This window comes from Neolamprologus multifasciatus, unplaced genomic scaffold, assembly GCF_963576455.1.
Source record: "Neolamprologus multifasciatus unplaced genomic scaffold, fNeoMul1.2 chr03_unloc_1, whole genome shotgun sequence".
Classification (NCBI taxonomy): domain Eukaryota; kingdom Metazoa; phylum Chordata; class Actinopteri; order Cichliformes; family Cichlidae; genus Neolamprologus; species Neolamprologus multifasciatus.
This window is the reverse complement of record NW_028181971.1, coordinates 577,286-594,733: the sequence shown is the minus strand read 5'-3', so window position 1 is coordinate 594,733 and position 17,448 is coordinate 577,286. Positions and strand designations below refer to the sequence as shown.

At 40.1% G+C, this 17,448-nt stretch overlaps 2 protein-coding genes across 2 annotated transcripts in view; both read right to left on the bottom strand.

Moving 5' to 3' along the window:
• LOC146490516 (uncharacterized) overlaps positions 1-13,112 on the bottom strand; it is a 54,030-nt gene extending 40,918 nt beyond the window's left edge. The window contains exons 1-2 of the mRNA XM_085153113.1: positions 12,094-13,112; positions 5,658-5,831 (exon numbers count right to left, since the gene is read on the bottom strand). Coding sequence (XP_085009239.1) covers positions 5,658-5,831; positions 12,094-13,112 — 1,193 coding nt within the window. The remainder of the gene's footprint in view (positions 1-5,657; positions 5,832-12,093) is intronic.
• Positions 1-17,448, bottom strand: part of LOC146490513 (protein NLRC3-like) — a 241,437-nt gene that overhangs the window by 188,211 nt on the left and 35,778 nt on the right. The window lies entirely within an intron of this gene.

Genomic DNA, 17,448 nt, shown 5'->3' with positions numbered 1-17,448 from the left:
TAGTGCCATTTTGGGGAGCAGTTCAAGTTGCTATACATCAATACAACCGTTATAGCCCAAATTTTAATAATATGTATGCATTCAGTCCATAGTAACTACATATACAGCAAAAAAGTACAATAAACTAGAAAAAATTTAAAATAGTTTTGTTTTGTATTTTTACATATATGTGTAGTTAGAGAAATTTAAGAGGTTTATCCCTCAAAACTGAAGAACCAAAAAAAAGTTGAACAAAATAGTTTCCAACCTCAGCAAATGTAATTTGAGTGTATCCATAGTTTTATTTTTAAGATACACCAAATTTTATATACTGCATGAAAAACTAAAATAAATATTATAATGCGAATTTGCAAGAAAAACTGCAGTGCATCAAAATAAACTATTTCCAACTGTGTAATTTGAGTTCTAAGCATCCCAGAAACTATACAGAAAAGCATAAACTCAAACATGACTTTTGAAAACACCAGTGTAGGCTTATAAGGCCTTGAAGGTAAAAAAAAACAACAACAAACAACTAGAATTTCTTCAAAAATGACGTCACTTCAGGTTTCGGGCAGGTAATGGTGGACATACGATAGTTCAGGCTGACGTCTATTCCAACGTAGGAAGTGCTATGAACAGCTGATCGGATTGGCAAAGTGTGTTTCTGGAATATTACTTTTTTGTTGCTGCAAGTGCTTTTCATGCAACTTTTGCAAAGCTATGTGTGGAAGGAAACGGTGACCTAGGATAAGCTGGATGCATAAGATGTAAGTACAACTCCGGTTTCACATGCTTTCACTAGCTTATGTGGTTGCAGATCTACAGGCATTTAAAAATAGTTACGCAAAACTGAGCGTTCCCACTCTGACCGGCCTTAAAGGGTTAACAGTATCTCCCAATCATAATTTAAAGCAGCAGAAATGAAGTCAGAACTCAAAAGAGCAAAAATGACTTTACAAAAAATGATTGACGACAGTGAAAAACTACATTGTTGCCTCCAGCGAGCTGTAGCGGCGGAAAAGCCAAACACAGGCGCCATCTTGTTTGACAGAAGATCTTAGCACACAGCAGCTACAAGCATAGAGTGCACCACTATTGTTCAAATGGAAGAAAAAGAAAACACTCAATAAAACCTTCGACAGCTGAAACTAATGTAGACAATGTCAGGGGAGGAAGTCAAACTGAACTTATGACACCAAGCACGATAACGACCAAAATAAAGCAGGAAAAGTAAACTAAGACACCCTAAAGCAACTAAACAGAGCAGCTAACAATAAACAAGAAGTGTAAACTATAAAAACACAGAAGCTAAATGCTAACATGGCTAACACTAGCATCACTGTATGTAGCCCGACTCTTCTCACAGCAACATACAACTGTCATGGCTAGACATCTCACTGATTGGCTCATGTTAGCTTGTGAAAATATAAAGTCCCAGCAGTACTAGCTGTTTTATATACTGTTTAAAATAAGCTAAATGTGCTTATAATGTGTTAATAAAGGCTGAAGCAGCTAGCACTGTTAGCATCAGCACCAAGCCCTGTTACATTTGTACACTGTTAGAGCAATGGCTCCAATCTACAGCCTTTAACATAATGATTAAAATGCTGTGATTGCAGCCATTCCCCAAATCTCTGTGAATGGTTCTCATGGCCATTGATCAGTGGGCTTTGATCAGTGGGCCTTGATCAGTAGTTGTTGATCAATGGTCATGAGAATTTGCATAATTATGATTAAGGAACTGACCTCATGGACCTGAGACCTCCCTGAAATCTGACCAGCCACTTTAACCAGGTTGTTAAGTCTGGTCTTATTATTCAGGGACATATTACCGTACCAAGCAATGATACAGAAAGTTAAAACAGATTCAATAAATTTTTTATAAAAAAGAGTCATCATTTCAGATGAAACATTAAAACCTCTCAACCTCCTTAAAAAGTCTTTGTACAACCTTTTTCACTGTAGCAGCAAGATGTGACTCAAAGGACAGAGTCTTATCAAGAACAACCCCCAAATACTTATAACTGTCCACCAGTTCAATGGCTGCACATTTACCACTGTTAGTGCAGGATGGGGGGATGTCTTCCTGAAGTCAATAACCATGTCCTGGTTTTCAAGGTGTTGATCATTAAGGAGGACTGATCACACCACGAAACAAACTCATCCACAACAGGCCCATGGGAATCCTCTTCACCATGAAGGAGGCTTACAATGACTGTGTCATCTGCATATTTAATGAAATGCCTGTTGGCCTGTGTACTGCGACAATCATTAGTGTACAAAATATACAGTAGAGGAGAGAGACAACAACCTTGTGGTGAGCCAGCAGAAGAGTTCAGCTGTTTGGAAAAACAGCCGTTTACTCTCACACACTGAGATCTGTCAGTTAAAAAGTCTAAAATCCAACCAACAAGATTAAGATCAAGTTTAAACTGGTTAAGAAGTTTATCAACTAAAAGATGTGGTTGGATAGAATTAAAAGCTGAAGAATAATCAATAAATAAGAGCCGAGCATGAGCTTTGGCGCCATCAAGATGGCGATAAAGGAAGTTCAACAGAGTGACCACTGCATCATCAACACCTCTACGAGGCCTGTATGCAAATTGTAGTGGGTCTATAAGCTTCTCTACTTGCTGCAGGATCTCCTTCCTCACAAGTTTTTCAAAGGACTTCATCACTAAGGATGTTAAAGCGACAGAACTAAAATCATTTAATGATGTAGGTTTTGTGGTCTTAGCAACTGGAGAAATAATTGATTTTTTCCTCTGGAACCTTCTGTTGCTGAAGAGATAAAAGAAAGATGTAATAAAAAATATTGCATAATTGCTCAGCACATGTTCTAAGCACTTGGCCACAAATATTATCAGGACCTGGACTTTTATTAGTCTTACTCATTTTAAAAAGATTTCCCACCCTTCTTTCATCAAAGAACAAAGCTGGGGGGCTCTGGTGCTCTCTATTAAGGAATCAAGCGTATTCCTTGAATTATTATTATCATTAAATCTCAAATCAAATCTATTCAGCTCATTGGCTAACTGAGAGTCTGAGCTAAAACCAGGGAGACTTATCTTATTACAGTCACTGTAACAGTGGCCAGTCATGTGTTTCATGCCTGCCCAGGCAACCCTTAAGTTATTGCTACCCATCTCCGCCTCTACCTTATCCTTGTATTTTATTTTGGCTTTTTTAATTTCTGATCTGATCTCCTTCCTAATTTCTCTGACTTTCAAGATATTCCCTTCAATAAAAGCTTTTTTCCTTTCATGAATCAGCCTCATAAGAGCTTTTGAAGACCATGGTTTGTTATTAGGGAAAAAATGCACAACCTTTGAAGGGATAATCATGTCTCTGCAAAAGGAGATATAGCTGCAGACAACATCAGTGAGTTCATTAATGTCTCTACATGATTCTATAAACACCGACCAGTCTGTACAGTCAAAGCAGCCCTGCAGGGCTAAAGAGGCGTCGTCACTCCAAACCTTTATGCGGTGTTTCCTCACTTTCTCTCTTCTCAGTGCAGTCTTGTAAACTGGCAGAAGATGCACCGTGTTGTGATCCGAGGATCCGAGGGCGGGGCCAGCCACAGATGTATACACACCTTTTATGGAACCGTAACACAGATCCAGAGTCTTATTGAAGCGTGTGGGACAGTTCACATACTGATAAAAACTGCTCAGTGTTTTCTTTAAGTCGCAGCGATTAAAGTCCCCAAGAACAATATTAGGAGCCTCAGGAGAGAGAGATTGTAGTGAGTGGATGACGTTGGAGATGGTGTCAGTCGCATTCTTAGGATTCGCTTTAGGGTGGACGTAAACGACGGTGACGTTGATCTGTGGGAATTCCCTCGGCAGATAAAATGCCCTCAAAGACACAGAGAGGAGCTCAATGTCAGGCAGACACACTTGTTTATGAACGGTCACGTTTTTACACCATTTCTGATTTATATACAAACACACCCCTCCTCCTTGAGATTTCTGGGTAGCTCCGGGGTCTCGATCCAAACGTATGGGAAACCCGAAGCCATTTAGCTCCAGAGAACAATCAGGGTCAGAGTCCTTGAGCCAAGTCTCTGTGAATGCCATTAGACATGTATCCCTGTAGTCACGTAAGTGTGCGACATTCAAATGCAGTTCATCCAATTTACTCCTCAGAGACTGCAAATTAGCCAGGATTATTGATGGTAAAGGAATACTATTGCATCGTATTTGCTTCTGCAATCGCTGACGTAGGCCTCCCTTCTTACCCCGCTTCCTTGCTTTGACTCTGTTAAAAACAAAAGTGCCCCTGTGGTTACTGGATAATCCATAGCTGGGAAACACTGGAGGGTGAGAAGAGTCCAGAGACGGGCCTTTCCACCGAAGATCCAGAAGAAACTCCCGTGAGTATGTAATTGTTTGAGAGTAGCAATGACTCCAAACAACCGTCAGGATTGCCAATAAAACCATGCGAAATAAAAAACCCTTACTCTTCGTTAAAAGAAGTTCCACAAAGCACAAGCCGATGCTATAGGATTTCCTCAGGCAAAAAAAATATATTTAAAGGAATAAAAGAATGAAATAAAATAAGTTAAAACACTGACAGAGAGAGACAACCTGCTGGTCGCTGCAAGAGCAGCGCCCCTCTTTCTAGTCTAGATTGAGAATGCATCAAGACCACTCACTCACTCTTCCCTCCCGCCTCTCAGCTGCTGAAACTCACAGTTTGTTACCATGGAAGAGTCACTCCTTCATCTGAGATGAAGCCTGATAGTCTGACTGATGCAACATAACATTTAGTCTACACTTTCGTTTTTGTGCAAAGATAATAAGCAGACTAAAGGAAAAATATATGAACTCAGTTCCACCACTGTTAAAAAAACAGTGTCTGACTCGCAATCTGCTGCTGCAGTAATGTAAGTAAAATAATCTGAAAGTCACTATTTGACTAAATTATTTAGATGAGAAAATATATATTTAACACATTTGAGGAAATACTAATAAAATAAACAAAATAAATGTTCAATTTAGAAATCTTATTCTTTTTTGCTCTATAAAATAGTTGTTTTTATTTTTCAATCACTCATCGTAGCAGTGGGATTTACATGAAAATAAAAACAAGTTAAGTTTGAGTGAAAAAGTACATTTTTGGCACTCTCTGGGCAACTGACTCAGTGACTCAAATGACTTAAAAAACCTGATTCATTTTGGTGAGTGACTCATTTAAACTCGATTCAGTATAAAGAATCAAATTTACCATCACTAATACAAATCCCTTTGGAGAAAACAGCTTTAAAACATGTATTGTTAAATTCCAGATGTTTCTTTGCAAAGAAAACTCAAACACTGAAACAATACCACCAGTAACCTCCTACAAATGGAAATGTGGTGTCATTAAAGACATAATAATTTCATTAATACCCAATATCCAGCAAAATATGTAATTTGTACATTTTGTTCCTAACGAAATCAAATGTATATATTGTGGAAGATTAGCCAAATTTATGTAAAATGGCCAGTACATGAATTTTGTTTAAAAATAAACAAACATATGACTGTGACAAATTTTACACAGTAATTCAGAGTCTAATAATCCACTCAAATATAAATATAAGTTCACCTAAAAGCTCTATAGATAAGTCAATCAATAATATAATTCACATTTTAAATGATCATATGTGTTAAAGTTTGAATCCTGACCTGAGAGTTTCCACTGCACACTGTGAACTCTTTAGTCCACCAGACAGAAGCTTCACTCCTGAATCCTGCAGGTCACAGTTACTCAGGTCCAGCTCTGTCAGACTGGAGGACTGGGCACTAAGGACTGAGCACAGGGCTTCACAGCTTCTCTCTGACAGGTTACAGCCACCCAGTCTGAAAAATAAAAGATAATCTATAATACTTATGTAAAGTTTGTTATTATATTACATGCCATCTTTTTTATTTTTGATGAAACCTTAACATACTATGATACAACATCATATAGATGAACTTGAATAAAATGTTTTTTTTTAATTATATCTTTATTTGGATTGGACAAGAAAAAAACATCTGCATAGCAGTATATGAATGACATGGGAACAAAGTCCTCCCAGGTTTTAGATTAAGTCCAGGAGTGTAAATGATAAACAAAGTGATCAGCGGGTGCATATTAACCTCCACTAGCTATTACTAGGAGAGTTGCTCGCATGCTCTCCCGAAGGAGATATATAGAACACATTACAGGGAACTATAAGCACAACTTTGGGGGGGGGGGGGGGGGGGGGGGTGGCGGCATGCTGCAATCATGGTGAACAAATAAGTAAATAAACAAGCTATAGTAATAGAAGTAAAAAAAAAACAAAAACAAAAAAAACAACAACAACCAAGTAATGGTGAGATCAAGTGAAGTCAGCCCTTGTGAGGGTAATGAATTGGATCCAATTGTTCCAAATTTGGTAGAATTTGGCTTTTTGATTTCTTAACAGATATGTAAGTTTTTCCATCCTAAATATCTTTAAAATGATCCCAAACCAGTCATCTAGGATACGCTGGGCTGGGCTTAAACATCTTCTAGTAATTGTTTTTTTACTTGCCACCAAGAGTAATTGCGCCAACTTAATCTCACTCCTACGTTCCAGAAAGGGGACCAAACCCATGTATAAAACCTTAAAATCTAAAGGTATTTGAACGTTAAAGACTGCACTTAAGGAGACCTGAACACCTATCTGAACGTTTTTTAACTTGGGACAGTCCCAAAAGACATGAAAATGGTTAGCAACAGTTGAGCCGCATTGTCACCAGCATTACATATAAGCCCCTTTGTATCTCTCCTGATATGGAGTCTTGAAGTACCTAATAATATTCTTCCAGCCATGTTCCTTCCAGCTCATAGAACTGGACGTGGACCACTGGCATTACCAAACATTTTCCCACTCCCCCACAGAAATAGCAATCCCTGATTCCCTTTCCCATTTATCCTTAGTGTATAAAGTATTATCCTTGCTGGCACTAGAGAGAGCTTTGTATAGTTTAGAAATAGATTTAGTAGGGGTCATGGTTGTGGCATTTTTCAGGATGAGGAAAAAATGCGAGTTAGCATCATGGAAGTTGGCATTCATGATCAATATATGATCTCAGCTGTAAGTATCTATGAAAGTTGTATTTTGTCAGGTTGTGATTGTCCCGTAAGGCCTCAAATCTGAGCACCATATTTCTATGAGTAAGAGAGAGGAATGTTGTAAGGCCACAGGATATCCATGCTTTAAAGTTAGAGTCGTGTCTGTTTGGAATAAAATCCGAGTCGAAAGCAAGCCACCTGAAAATTTTTAGCATTTTGTGTATCCCACAGATGTTGATTACCTTCTGCCAAACTTGGAGGGTGTGGGTTAACCAGGGGTTCCACAGATTTTCCAGCCGGCACATTAGACCCTTATCTGCCATTACAGCTTGTAGAGGGAATCGGTCCAACAGGTTGGACTCCAGTTCCTTCCACCTAGCCATGTATGTTTCGTTGCACCAATATAAGAGGGGGGTTATTTGAGCGGCATAATAGTAATTCCTGAGGCAGGGGAGACCCAATCCTCCCTTTTCCTTGGGGAGCTGGAGGGTAGCATATTTAATCCTTGGCTTTCAGCCCTGCCAGATAAATCTTCTATTGGCAAGTTTCTAAAAAGATAAAGCAGTCAGGGGAGCGTGTTCGTCTTGATTGTGGTTACCCGGGAGCTGAGACTCAAGAAGGGGACCAGATTCCATCTGTGCAAATCAGCTTTTATACTTGCAGATATCGGCTCATAGTTTGCCTGAAAGAGCCCCAAAAGGTCTGCAGTCAAATATATTCCCAGGTAATTAATTTTCTCATTATCCCAATTTACTTTAAATTTCCTAAGTAAAGCTGCAGAAGCTGTATAATATAAAGTCATCACCTGTGTTTTTGAAATATTGACCTTATAACCAGATAACTTCCCCAAATCACTTAAAGTAGACATCAACTCACTAAAAGACCTCTCTGGCTCCCCCAGCCAGACCAATACATCATCGGCAAACATTACCACTTTATGTTCAACTCCTGACAGCGCAACACCGATAAAGTTATGATTTTGTCTAATCGCTTGGCCTAATGTTTCTATGAATAAATCAAAGAGAAGTGGCGAGATTGCACAACCCTGGCTACAGCCACGTTCCAGAATAAAGGGCTTAGACAAATCATCATTTACCTTATTACGGGCTGAGGGTCGAGCATGCAGACCTTGGATTACTCTAATAAACTTGTCTTGAAAGCCAAACTTCCCCAGAACCTTATACAGAAATACCCATCTGACAGAGTCGAAGGCTTTCTCAGCGTCCAAGCTTCCTATTATTGATTGAGTTTTGTTCTTTTTTATTTGAGTAGAGATGTGTAATATTCTCCTAATATTGTCAGTTGTTTGTCTATAGTGAATGAAACCAGTCTGATCTAAATCGATGAGGTCAGGTAGAAACTTCTCCAGTCTACGAGCAAGAATAGAAGTAAATAGTTTGTAATCCAAGTTAAGGACACTGATTGGTCGATAGTTTCCACAATATCGTTTATCGTTCCCCTCTTTTGGGATAACTGAAGTAGTTGCCTCCCTCCAGGAGGGTGGGATTTCTCCCTCCTGTAGGATAGTTAAATGACTTCAGCAATGTGGGGACTAGATCTGCCCTCAGGGTGCGATACCACTGAGAACTGAACCTGTAGAAAAGCCTGTGTTAGTGTGAACTACATTACCCAGCAGCCTCTGGGCAGTAATGGGATTCATGGGACGTCTGAGCTAGATGGTCTTCGTTTGTTCCTGGGCTAACGATTGAGGAGAGAGCTGCTGGGAAGGGAAGCAAATAGCCCATCCTGTATTTCTTGGGGATGGTGTGCGTCACATAAACGTGAGTTAATGTTCCATGCTTAAGATGTTTTCCCTGCTACTCGTGTGTATTGGTTTTAGTTACCTTTAGCATATGTGCTAGTTAGCGATAGCTATGGCAGCTCAGTTATTTAATTGTTTTTGATTTGTAGTGGAGGAATTTGTTGCCAGTTTTCTTAATCTTTAATCTGTATTCATGTTGTAATGCATACCCTGTTCTTAATCATAGAAACCACACCATATCACCTCTCCACATCCTCCTACTGTATGCCATACCCCCCTGTACCATCCATCTGACCGCCAATAAACTTCACCTGTGGTAATCTAATCCCTGGATGTCAGCCTCTCCTTCTGACCGAGGATAGCTACTATTGCAGCACCACCCAGCATTAAACTGACGTACACCATTCTGTACAGAACCCGTCCGGCCCAACTGCCTTACCTGGTTTTAATCTGGAAAGAGCTGCATTAATTTCTCCCACTAAAATTGGGATGTGTTAGAAACTCATTTTGAGAGACGGGGAGTGAAGGTAATTCTAGAGAGCTAAGAAAGGCATCTATACAATTCTCCTCCGTAGCATTGGGCTGTGAGTACAGCTCCCTAAAGAAGGTCTCAAAACATTTCTGAATGTCTTCTAATTTTGTTTCCAGAATATTAGTCTTGGGGTCCTTGATTTGGTATATCGTACTTTCCTTTAGTTGTTTGCGTAATTTATGTGCCAGATATTTTGCAGATTTCCCTCCTGTCTCATAGTATTTCTGCCTCAAAAAAATTAAGTTATTTTGGGCCTCCTGGGTGTAAATATCATTAATTTCACCCTGTATTTTCCTGATATCCTGCTTTACAGTAGGATTTGTGGTGTTTATGTCTTCCTGTTCTTTCAACTTTAAATTTGCCTGTAGATCTGCTAATTTTTGCCCTTTAATTCTCTTTAAGTGGGAGGCAATAGAAATTAATTTACCTCTCATTACCGCTTTGAGCGTATCCCAAAGAATAGTTGGAGATACCTCCCCTGTGTCATTAACATCTAGAAATTCTTTAATGTCTACCTTTAATTTGGAAACTATGGCAGGATCATTAAGGTGCGAGTTAAATTTCCACAGTGTGGTACGTTTTTTCCTAGCCACCTGCAAAGATAGAGAGATAGGACTGAGGTCAGATAGATCTCTTGTTAATATGTCACAGTCCCTGACCCTAAACCTTTCAACTTTAAACATGAAAAAGTATTCCAGCCTTGCATACACTTTAAATGAACCAGAGTAATGAGTGAAATCTCTGGTAGATGCGTAGCAATCCCTCCATACATCTATTATCCCCATCTCTACCATGAATTGACTTTTCTAGTAAGTGCTGTTACCTGGTTGGTCGGGGTGGAGGAGTCTAGTTTAGGGTCAAGTCTGAAGGCGACCATTCTCCCCCCAATTTCTCCCTATTTTCCACCCGGACAACAAAACTGAAAACCATTTCCCAGACTGGCCCAGCCAATTCCAGTTTCCAACAATGGCTACTATTACTGCAGCTACTTAGTTTTAATATTACTCTTATTACTCTTTCTGGGTCGCAAAATAAACTTTTAACACATTTTCAGGCGAGAATGTAGCTGTGTAAACGTCAAATAACTTAAACATGTTATTGTTTGGCCTTTTTCAGTGCTTTAGTTGTGTTTTATTTGTTGGTGAGTAAATCATTTTGGCTGAGATTAAAGTTATTAGATTAAATTAGATTAAATAAAACTTTACTAATCCCTCGGGGGATTCCTCTGGGGTTCTCACATAGCTGAATAAACTGCTGTGTGAAAACAGCAGTTTATTCGACCATCTACGCCAGCGTCCGGTTATATTTTAGACAGCAAGGAGCAGATGGCAGGTGACGTAATTCTGAAGGCTAGACCGTCCTTTCACAGTCGCTCATTTCCGGTCTACCCGGCTTTCGGAGGACCCGGCCCACTTAGACCACAAAGGTCGGATCCTCAGGTGGACGCAACCTCTTAATTTGGACACCCCCGGCCTGTTTCCGGCCGGACAATAATAACGGTGACATTTAACTTATTTTATCCGATAAATAAACACTGTAAGATTCAAGTTTTTTGTATATATATATATGTACATGTATATCCCCCCAGCCCCTTTGAATGTCTCCCTAATTCTGAGGTCTCAAGGTTGGCAAGTAGGTGCTAGGCTTGTTCCACATCAGTCTAAAATTGTATGTAACCATGAATAATGTGATGCCATGTCCACCAGGAGAGACTGGACAGTATAGATGTAAAACAAATATGCCAGCAGTTCATTTCAGCTAACGAGAGGAGCAGGCATGTGTTTGTTGTGTGGGCATGTAGTCCATGTCTGTTGCTGTAACAGTAGTTCATGTTTAGAATAAAACATCCCAGCTCACTGATCCGATAGAGGGCAGTAGTGCCTAAAATGTTGCATAATGTTGCTGAGAGATCTTTTACTTTGTGGTAATCTTAGATGAGTAGTTTTATGGACAAAACCCACCAGATCATTCAGTGTTCCCTTAGTGCTAATGTGTCAGAGATGTTGGTGTACTATAACTGAAGTAATGTTGTTAAGTCCTTAAAGTCATATTCTTTTATTGTCATGACTGTATTTGAAGCTATTTTTACTTTTGTATGATACCTGATTTATATGGAATATGAATGAAGTAAACTAAAGCCTAAAGTCATTGGTTTAATAGTAATTTAACATTATATAATTCACATATAAAACTATGAATTGTAATTTTAAACGGTTTAAAAGCATGTAGAATAGCATATGTAGGCAAGTATATTTCGCCCTTTTTTTTTTAAAATCAGGAAGCAAAAACAAAAAGGAAAAAATTAGAAACGGGGCAGGGGTTGATGGCTGAACCATCCATCCCCACCAATGCCACAACCAAATCTACACCCTTGCCCACAAGACTCACTTCCCATAAAGATATATTAAATTACCACAGCGCATAAACTCAATAGCAGCAGGCAACCCCCTCTTAAAACAGTAACAAGTGAAAAAAGTTAGGAATGAACTGAAAACATTTGAATATAACTGGAGCTTGAAAGCTCCTAAGCTGGCTTCTGACAGAGGAGCACTTCCACTGACACCCTCACAACTTGAAAGGAAACCCCTTATTACTCCCTGAGTTAGGGGGCCTTCCACTGCGACGGCACTCACAGCACGAGAAGCCCCACCTATTTTAGCTCGACAGTAACCATAATTCACCATGTTGTCCATAGCTAATACATAACATTAAATTAGTTCTCTTCACGTCTGTATATACTTGCAGCTTCTCTCTATATCCCACAGCTCCTCGGATCTGACGCGGACGCCGATCACCAACTCCCCGCCACAGCGGGCCTCTTTGTAGTTTTTCTCTGGGGGTTGCCGGTGGTGTAATCACCTTTACCAGCAGGCCCCGACTTGCCAGGTCAGCTGTTGCCTCCTCCACTGTGTTGTAGGTTTTCGCTCCTTCTTCGAAAAAAACCTTAAGGCGCGCTGAGTAGAGGGTCCTAAACCGTACATTCTTCTCTTTTAGGACCTTTCGTGCCTCTGCATACTCCTTCCTCAAAGCCATGATCTCAGGAGGGAAATCGTGGTCGAGGTTGATCTTGCTGGAATTCAGCATAAAACCTTTCTTTTGCCAAGCGAGCCTCAGCACTTTTTCTTTAACCGTGAAGCACAAGAATTTTACCAGGATCGATCTGGGTTGGGAGCCGTCTGGAGGGAGTAACGATAACACTCTGTGTGCTCTCTGAATTTGTAACGGTGTTGATGGTGGGATGGCGAGATTCTCCCGGAGTAGCTTCTCCACAAAGTGGGCCATAGATGGAGCTCCCGGTTCTGCTCCCTCCGGCACCCCGTACAGTCTGAGCGACTCCCTCCTCGAGTAAGCCTCCAGTGATGTTAGTTTTGTTTGAAACTTTTCCTGCATTGTTAGTATCTCAGACAAAATCTCGTCTGTGTTCTGGAGCTTATCTTTGTGTTCAGCAACCCTGGTTTCCACATCGTTAAGCCGCGCATTGGCTTTATCCAACTCACCCCTTATTTCCAGCAGTTGCGCTTTCGTGTCTTTTCGAAATTCTTTTACCTCTTTCCCAATGCCTCTCAGTTCTTTCAGTATCAGCGTCACACTTGCTGGGTCATCCTCATCTTCTGTCCCAGAATCCTCGCGGCTAGGAGTGGGAGAGTGGCCCCGGCTAGCCCCATAGGGGCTAACGTTAGCCCCTTCTGTTAGCTGCACATTGTCATCTTCCACGTTGTTGAACGTTAACTTCTTAGCTCTTTTGTTCTTTCTGGACGTCATTTAGGCCCCTTTTTCCTCTTTATGTGCACTTTGATAGTGTATTGATTTACTTGGGGCAGTTTTAATAAGTTTCGGTCGAGAGCTCTCTTACTAGGTTGCCATCCCCACGAGCGCCGGAACCGGAAGCCTTGAATAAAATGTTTAATTTGTTCATTTTAAAAAACAAAATATCTTGAGGCTTGGCTTGAGGAACGAGGCTGAAGCTCAAAGGCCACAGTGACTGACAGCTGCGAGTAAAGTGACTTGAATCCTTGTTGACTTACAGGCAATCGGACGATTACAGAGAAGGCAGGCAAGCACTACATGTTTCTGTTACTTCATGGTATACTAGTTGTCACCGTTTTAACACTTGGTTCTTATGTTTCTTCTGTAATATTTTGAATTAATGTTCACTGATCCCTAGAAGGTTCGACTTATACTGGGATATACACTTAGTACTTTAAAGTTAAGGTAATATGGAGTTTCTATGTAGCAGGAGTTTGGGCTAGGAGGTTGAAGTTGTTGGGAATATACTGCGGTCACCTTAGTTCAGAAAGGGGACCTAGTGGGTGGGGTGGGGTGGGGGGAACTATGGCCCCGAGTTATTGTTCCTGTGTTTGTTTGCTTTGGTTGTATGTGGGGTTTTTTGTTTTGTTTTGTTTTGTTTTGTTTTGGGGTTTTTTGTTTTGTTTTCTCTTGTACCCTCCCATGTACGGTCATCTTGTCATTGTCACCAGATTTCAGTAAAACATATATATGGCTAGTTATAGCACTAACAATAGTACTATTAGATTCTCGTCTTGGAATGTGAAAGGCTTGAACGGTCCGGTAAAGAGATCTCGGGTTCTCAGCCACTTAAAACATCTCAGTGCAGATGTAGCTTTTCTCCAGGAGACTCATTTGCGAGTCAAAGATCATAAAAGACTTAAACCTTCATGGATCGGTCATATGTTTCACTCAAACTTTGATATTCGAGCCAGAGGAGTGGCAATTTTAATTAGGAATGAGATACATTTTTCTCTCACTAAATTGATTGCTGACAAAAATGGACGATATCTAATTGTTGTAGGGACCCTCATGAATAACCCAGTGGTTTTAGTGAACGTCTATGCCCCAAACTTTGATAACGCTCTGTTTGCTAATAATCTTTTGAGGATGATTCCTGACTTAAATACACACCTCCTGATATTCGGAGGTGATTTAAACTGCGTTATTGACCCAGCTTTAGACAAATCTGCCACTGGCTCTAAAGCATCATCTGCTACGTCCAGGGCTTTCTCACACTTTATGACCCAAAATGGATACATTGATCCTTGGAGGTTTTTTAATCCCCAAGCCAGAGAATATTCCTTTTTTTCAAATGTTCATCACACATATTCTAGGATCGATTACTTTTTTATAAATGGCTCCATGGCTTCTAAGGTTTGCAACTCTGAATATATCCCGATTGTTATATCTGATCATGCTCCATTAGTCCTGGATATGGCTTTGTCTCCTGGCTTATAGACCTCAGCACCCACGGAGGTTGAACTCTCTTTTGTCTGATTCAGTTTTCTGTGACTATATATCATCTGCAATTGATAACTTCTTAACTACGAATGACTCTGAGGATATCTCAAATTCTCTGCTATGGAAAACTCTTAAAGCATACCTCAGGGGCCAAATAATTTCCTATTTATCTCACCTATCTAAATCAAAGAAAGCTAAGCAAAATGAACTTTCTGCCAAAATTCAAGCTCTAGACCGGCAACACGCTCAAACTCCCTCACCTGAAATATATAAGCAGCGTCTTAACCTGCAATCGGAGTTCAGTCTCCTGTCGAGCCATGATGCAGAGCAATTGTTATTACGGTCCCGTGGCAACTATTATGAACATGGTGATAAAGCCTCTCGTCTGCTAGCCCACCAGCTACGTCACCAATCGGCATCTTGCCAAATTTTGCAAATTAGAAATGAATCGGGGACTTTGACTTCTGATCCAACGGAAATCAACTCAATTTTTAAGTCATTTTATAGTTCTCTGTATACATCAGAGTTCCCCTCTAATTCTATAGATATGAACCAGTTTCTTAACAAATTGGATACCCCTACAATTACAACCTCAACAGCAGCAGAAATTGATGCACCACTCACTTTGGATGAGGTTATATCATCAATCACATCCTTACAGTCTGGAAAGTCCCCTGGTCCCGATGGATTCCCTGCCGAATTTTATAAAAAATTCCACTTAAAACTGGCCCCTTTGCTGCTGTCGGTCTTTGAGGAGTCACTGAAATGCGGCTCTCTCCCTCAGACACTAAGACAGGCTTCTATCTCATTACTGCATAAAGAGGGAAAGGATCCTACCTGTTGTGGCTCCTATCGACCAATAAGCCTTCTTAATGTAGACTTTAAAATCTTATCCAAACTGCTAGCAACCCGTTTGGAAAGAGTTCTCCCTTCTATTATATCAGACGAACAGACAGGCTTTATTAAAAGAAGACATTCCTTTTTTAATATACGGTCCCTTCTTAATATAATATACTCCAAAAATCATAGCACCGTCCCTGAGGTGGTGATCTCATTGGATGCTGAAAAAGCATTCGATCGAGTGGAATGGGAGTATCTTTTCGCAGTCTTGAGGAAATTTGGTTTTGGTGACAGTTTTATATCTTGGATTCACCTTTTATATTCTACGCCACTGGCATCTGTTTGTACTAATAATGTGAATCACGTGGTACAAATCAAGGTTGCCCACTCTCACTTTTACTTTTTACTTTAGCAATAGAGCCTCTTTCTGTGACTCTCAGAACCTTGCCTCTGTTTCAAGGGGTTATTCGTGGTGGTACGGAATATAGGATTGCTCTGTATGCAGATGACTTATTACTATATGTTACAAATCCAACAATTCATTTATCCTCTGTCATGAAAATACTTCTGAGTTTTGGCTCTTTCTCTGGGTACAAGATTAATATACAAAAAAGTGAATGTTTTCCTATAAACCCAGCTGAAAAAGAGCTTAGACAGACAGATTTTAATTTCCATTTAGCTTCTTCAGGTTTTAGATATCTAGGAGTGCATATTACCAGTTCATTTAAAGCTTTGCGAACAGCAAATCTTAACCCTTTGCTGACCTATGTAAGGTTGGCTTTTCAAAGGTGGGCAAATCTTCCTGTATCACTTCTTGGCAGGATTAATATTATAAAAATGAATATTCTACCTAAATTCCTCTATATTTTTCAGTGTATACCATTGTTTCTACCTAAGTCCTTTTTCAAATCTGTGAATCGAATGATTTCATCATTTATATGGGCAAATAAGACCCCCAGGATTAGTATGACCTCATTACAACAGGGTAAGCTCAGTGGGGGTCTTGTTCTGCCCAACTTGATGTTTTATTATTGGGCAGCCAACATTCAGAAGTATACCTATTGGCTGACTGATCCTCAGGCTTCTTGGTGTTGCTTTGAGGCTCAATCATGTTTCTCTTCCTCACTCCCAGCACTATTATTTTCATCCCTTCCTGTCTCCCTGTTACGATTCACAGACAACCCTCTTCTAATTGGCTCTCTAAAAATATGGTATCAATTCCGGCGTCACTTCAATTCTGTCTCTGCTTCTGCTCTGACCCCAATCTGCAACAAACACCTCTTCCCCCCATCCCTGGTAGACTCCTCTTTCCGTATATGGGCAAGAAAAGGAATCAAATGTTTTTATGACTTCTTCAAAGATAACATTTTTCTCAGCTTTAGTGAACTTTGTTCTTTGTATAATTTTCCCTCGTATCATTTGTTCCGCTACTTTCAAATAAGACACTGTGTATCTTCTATCTTGCCAGAGTTTCCAAGTCAACCTCTCAAGCCTTGGTGGGAAGACTTATTCCAGTTGAAGCCTCACAGTAAGGCTCTAATATCACAAATATATACTTTAATTATGGCATCGGGCAATTACTCAACCAAGAAAATTGCCTCGATTTGGGAACAGGAACTGGGTCTACAGTTTGTTGAAGGTTACTGGGACAAAGTAATTGACAGAATTCATTCTTCAGCCTCATGTGCAAGACTCTCCCTTATTCAGTTTAAGACGGTATACAGATTACACTTCTCAACATCTAGATTATCTAAAATATACCCCAGCATTCCTGACCTGTGCAACAGATGCAACACCTCCCCCTGTGATTTAAGTCATATGTTTTTTGCCTGCGCGTCACTTCAATTATACTGGACTTTTTACTCTGAAGTGCTCTCTCATGTTTTGAGCGTTACTCTCAAACCATGTCCACGAGTTGCCATTTTTGGTGTTTCTGAGGACGCCACCCTAAACCTTAGTCGTAAGCAACTGGATATTATCGCTTTCACTTCACGGCTGGCACGACGTT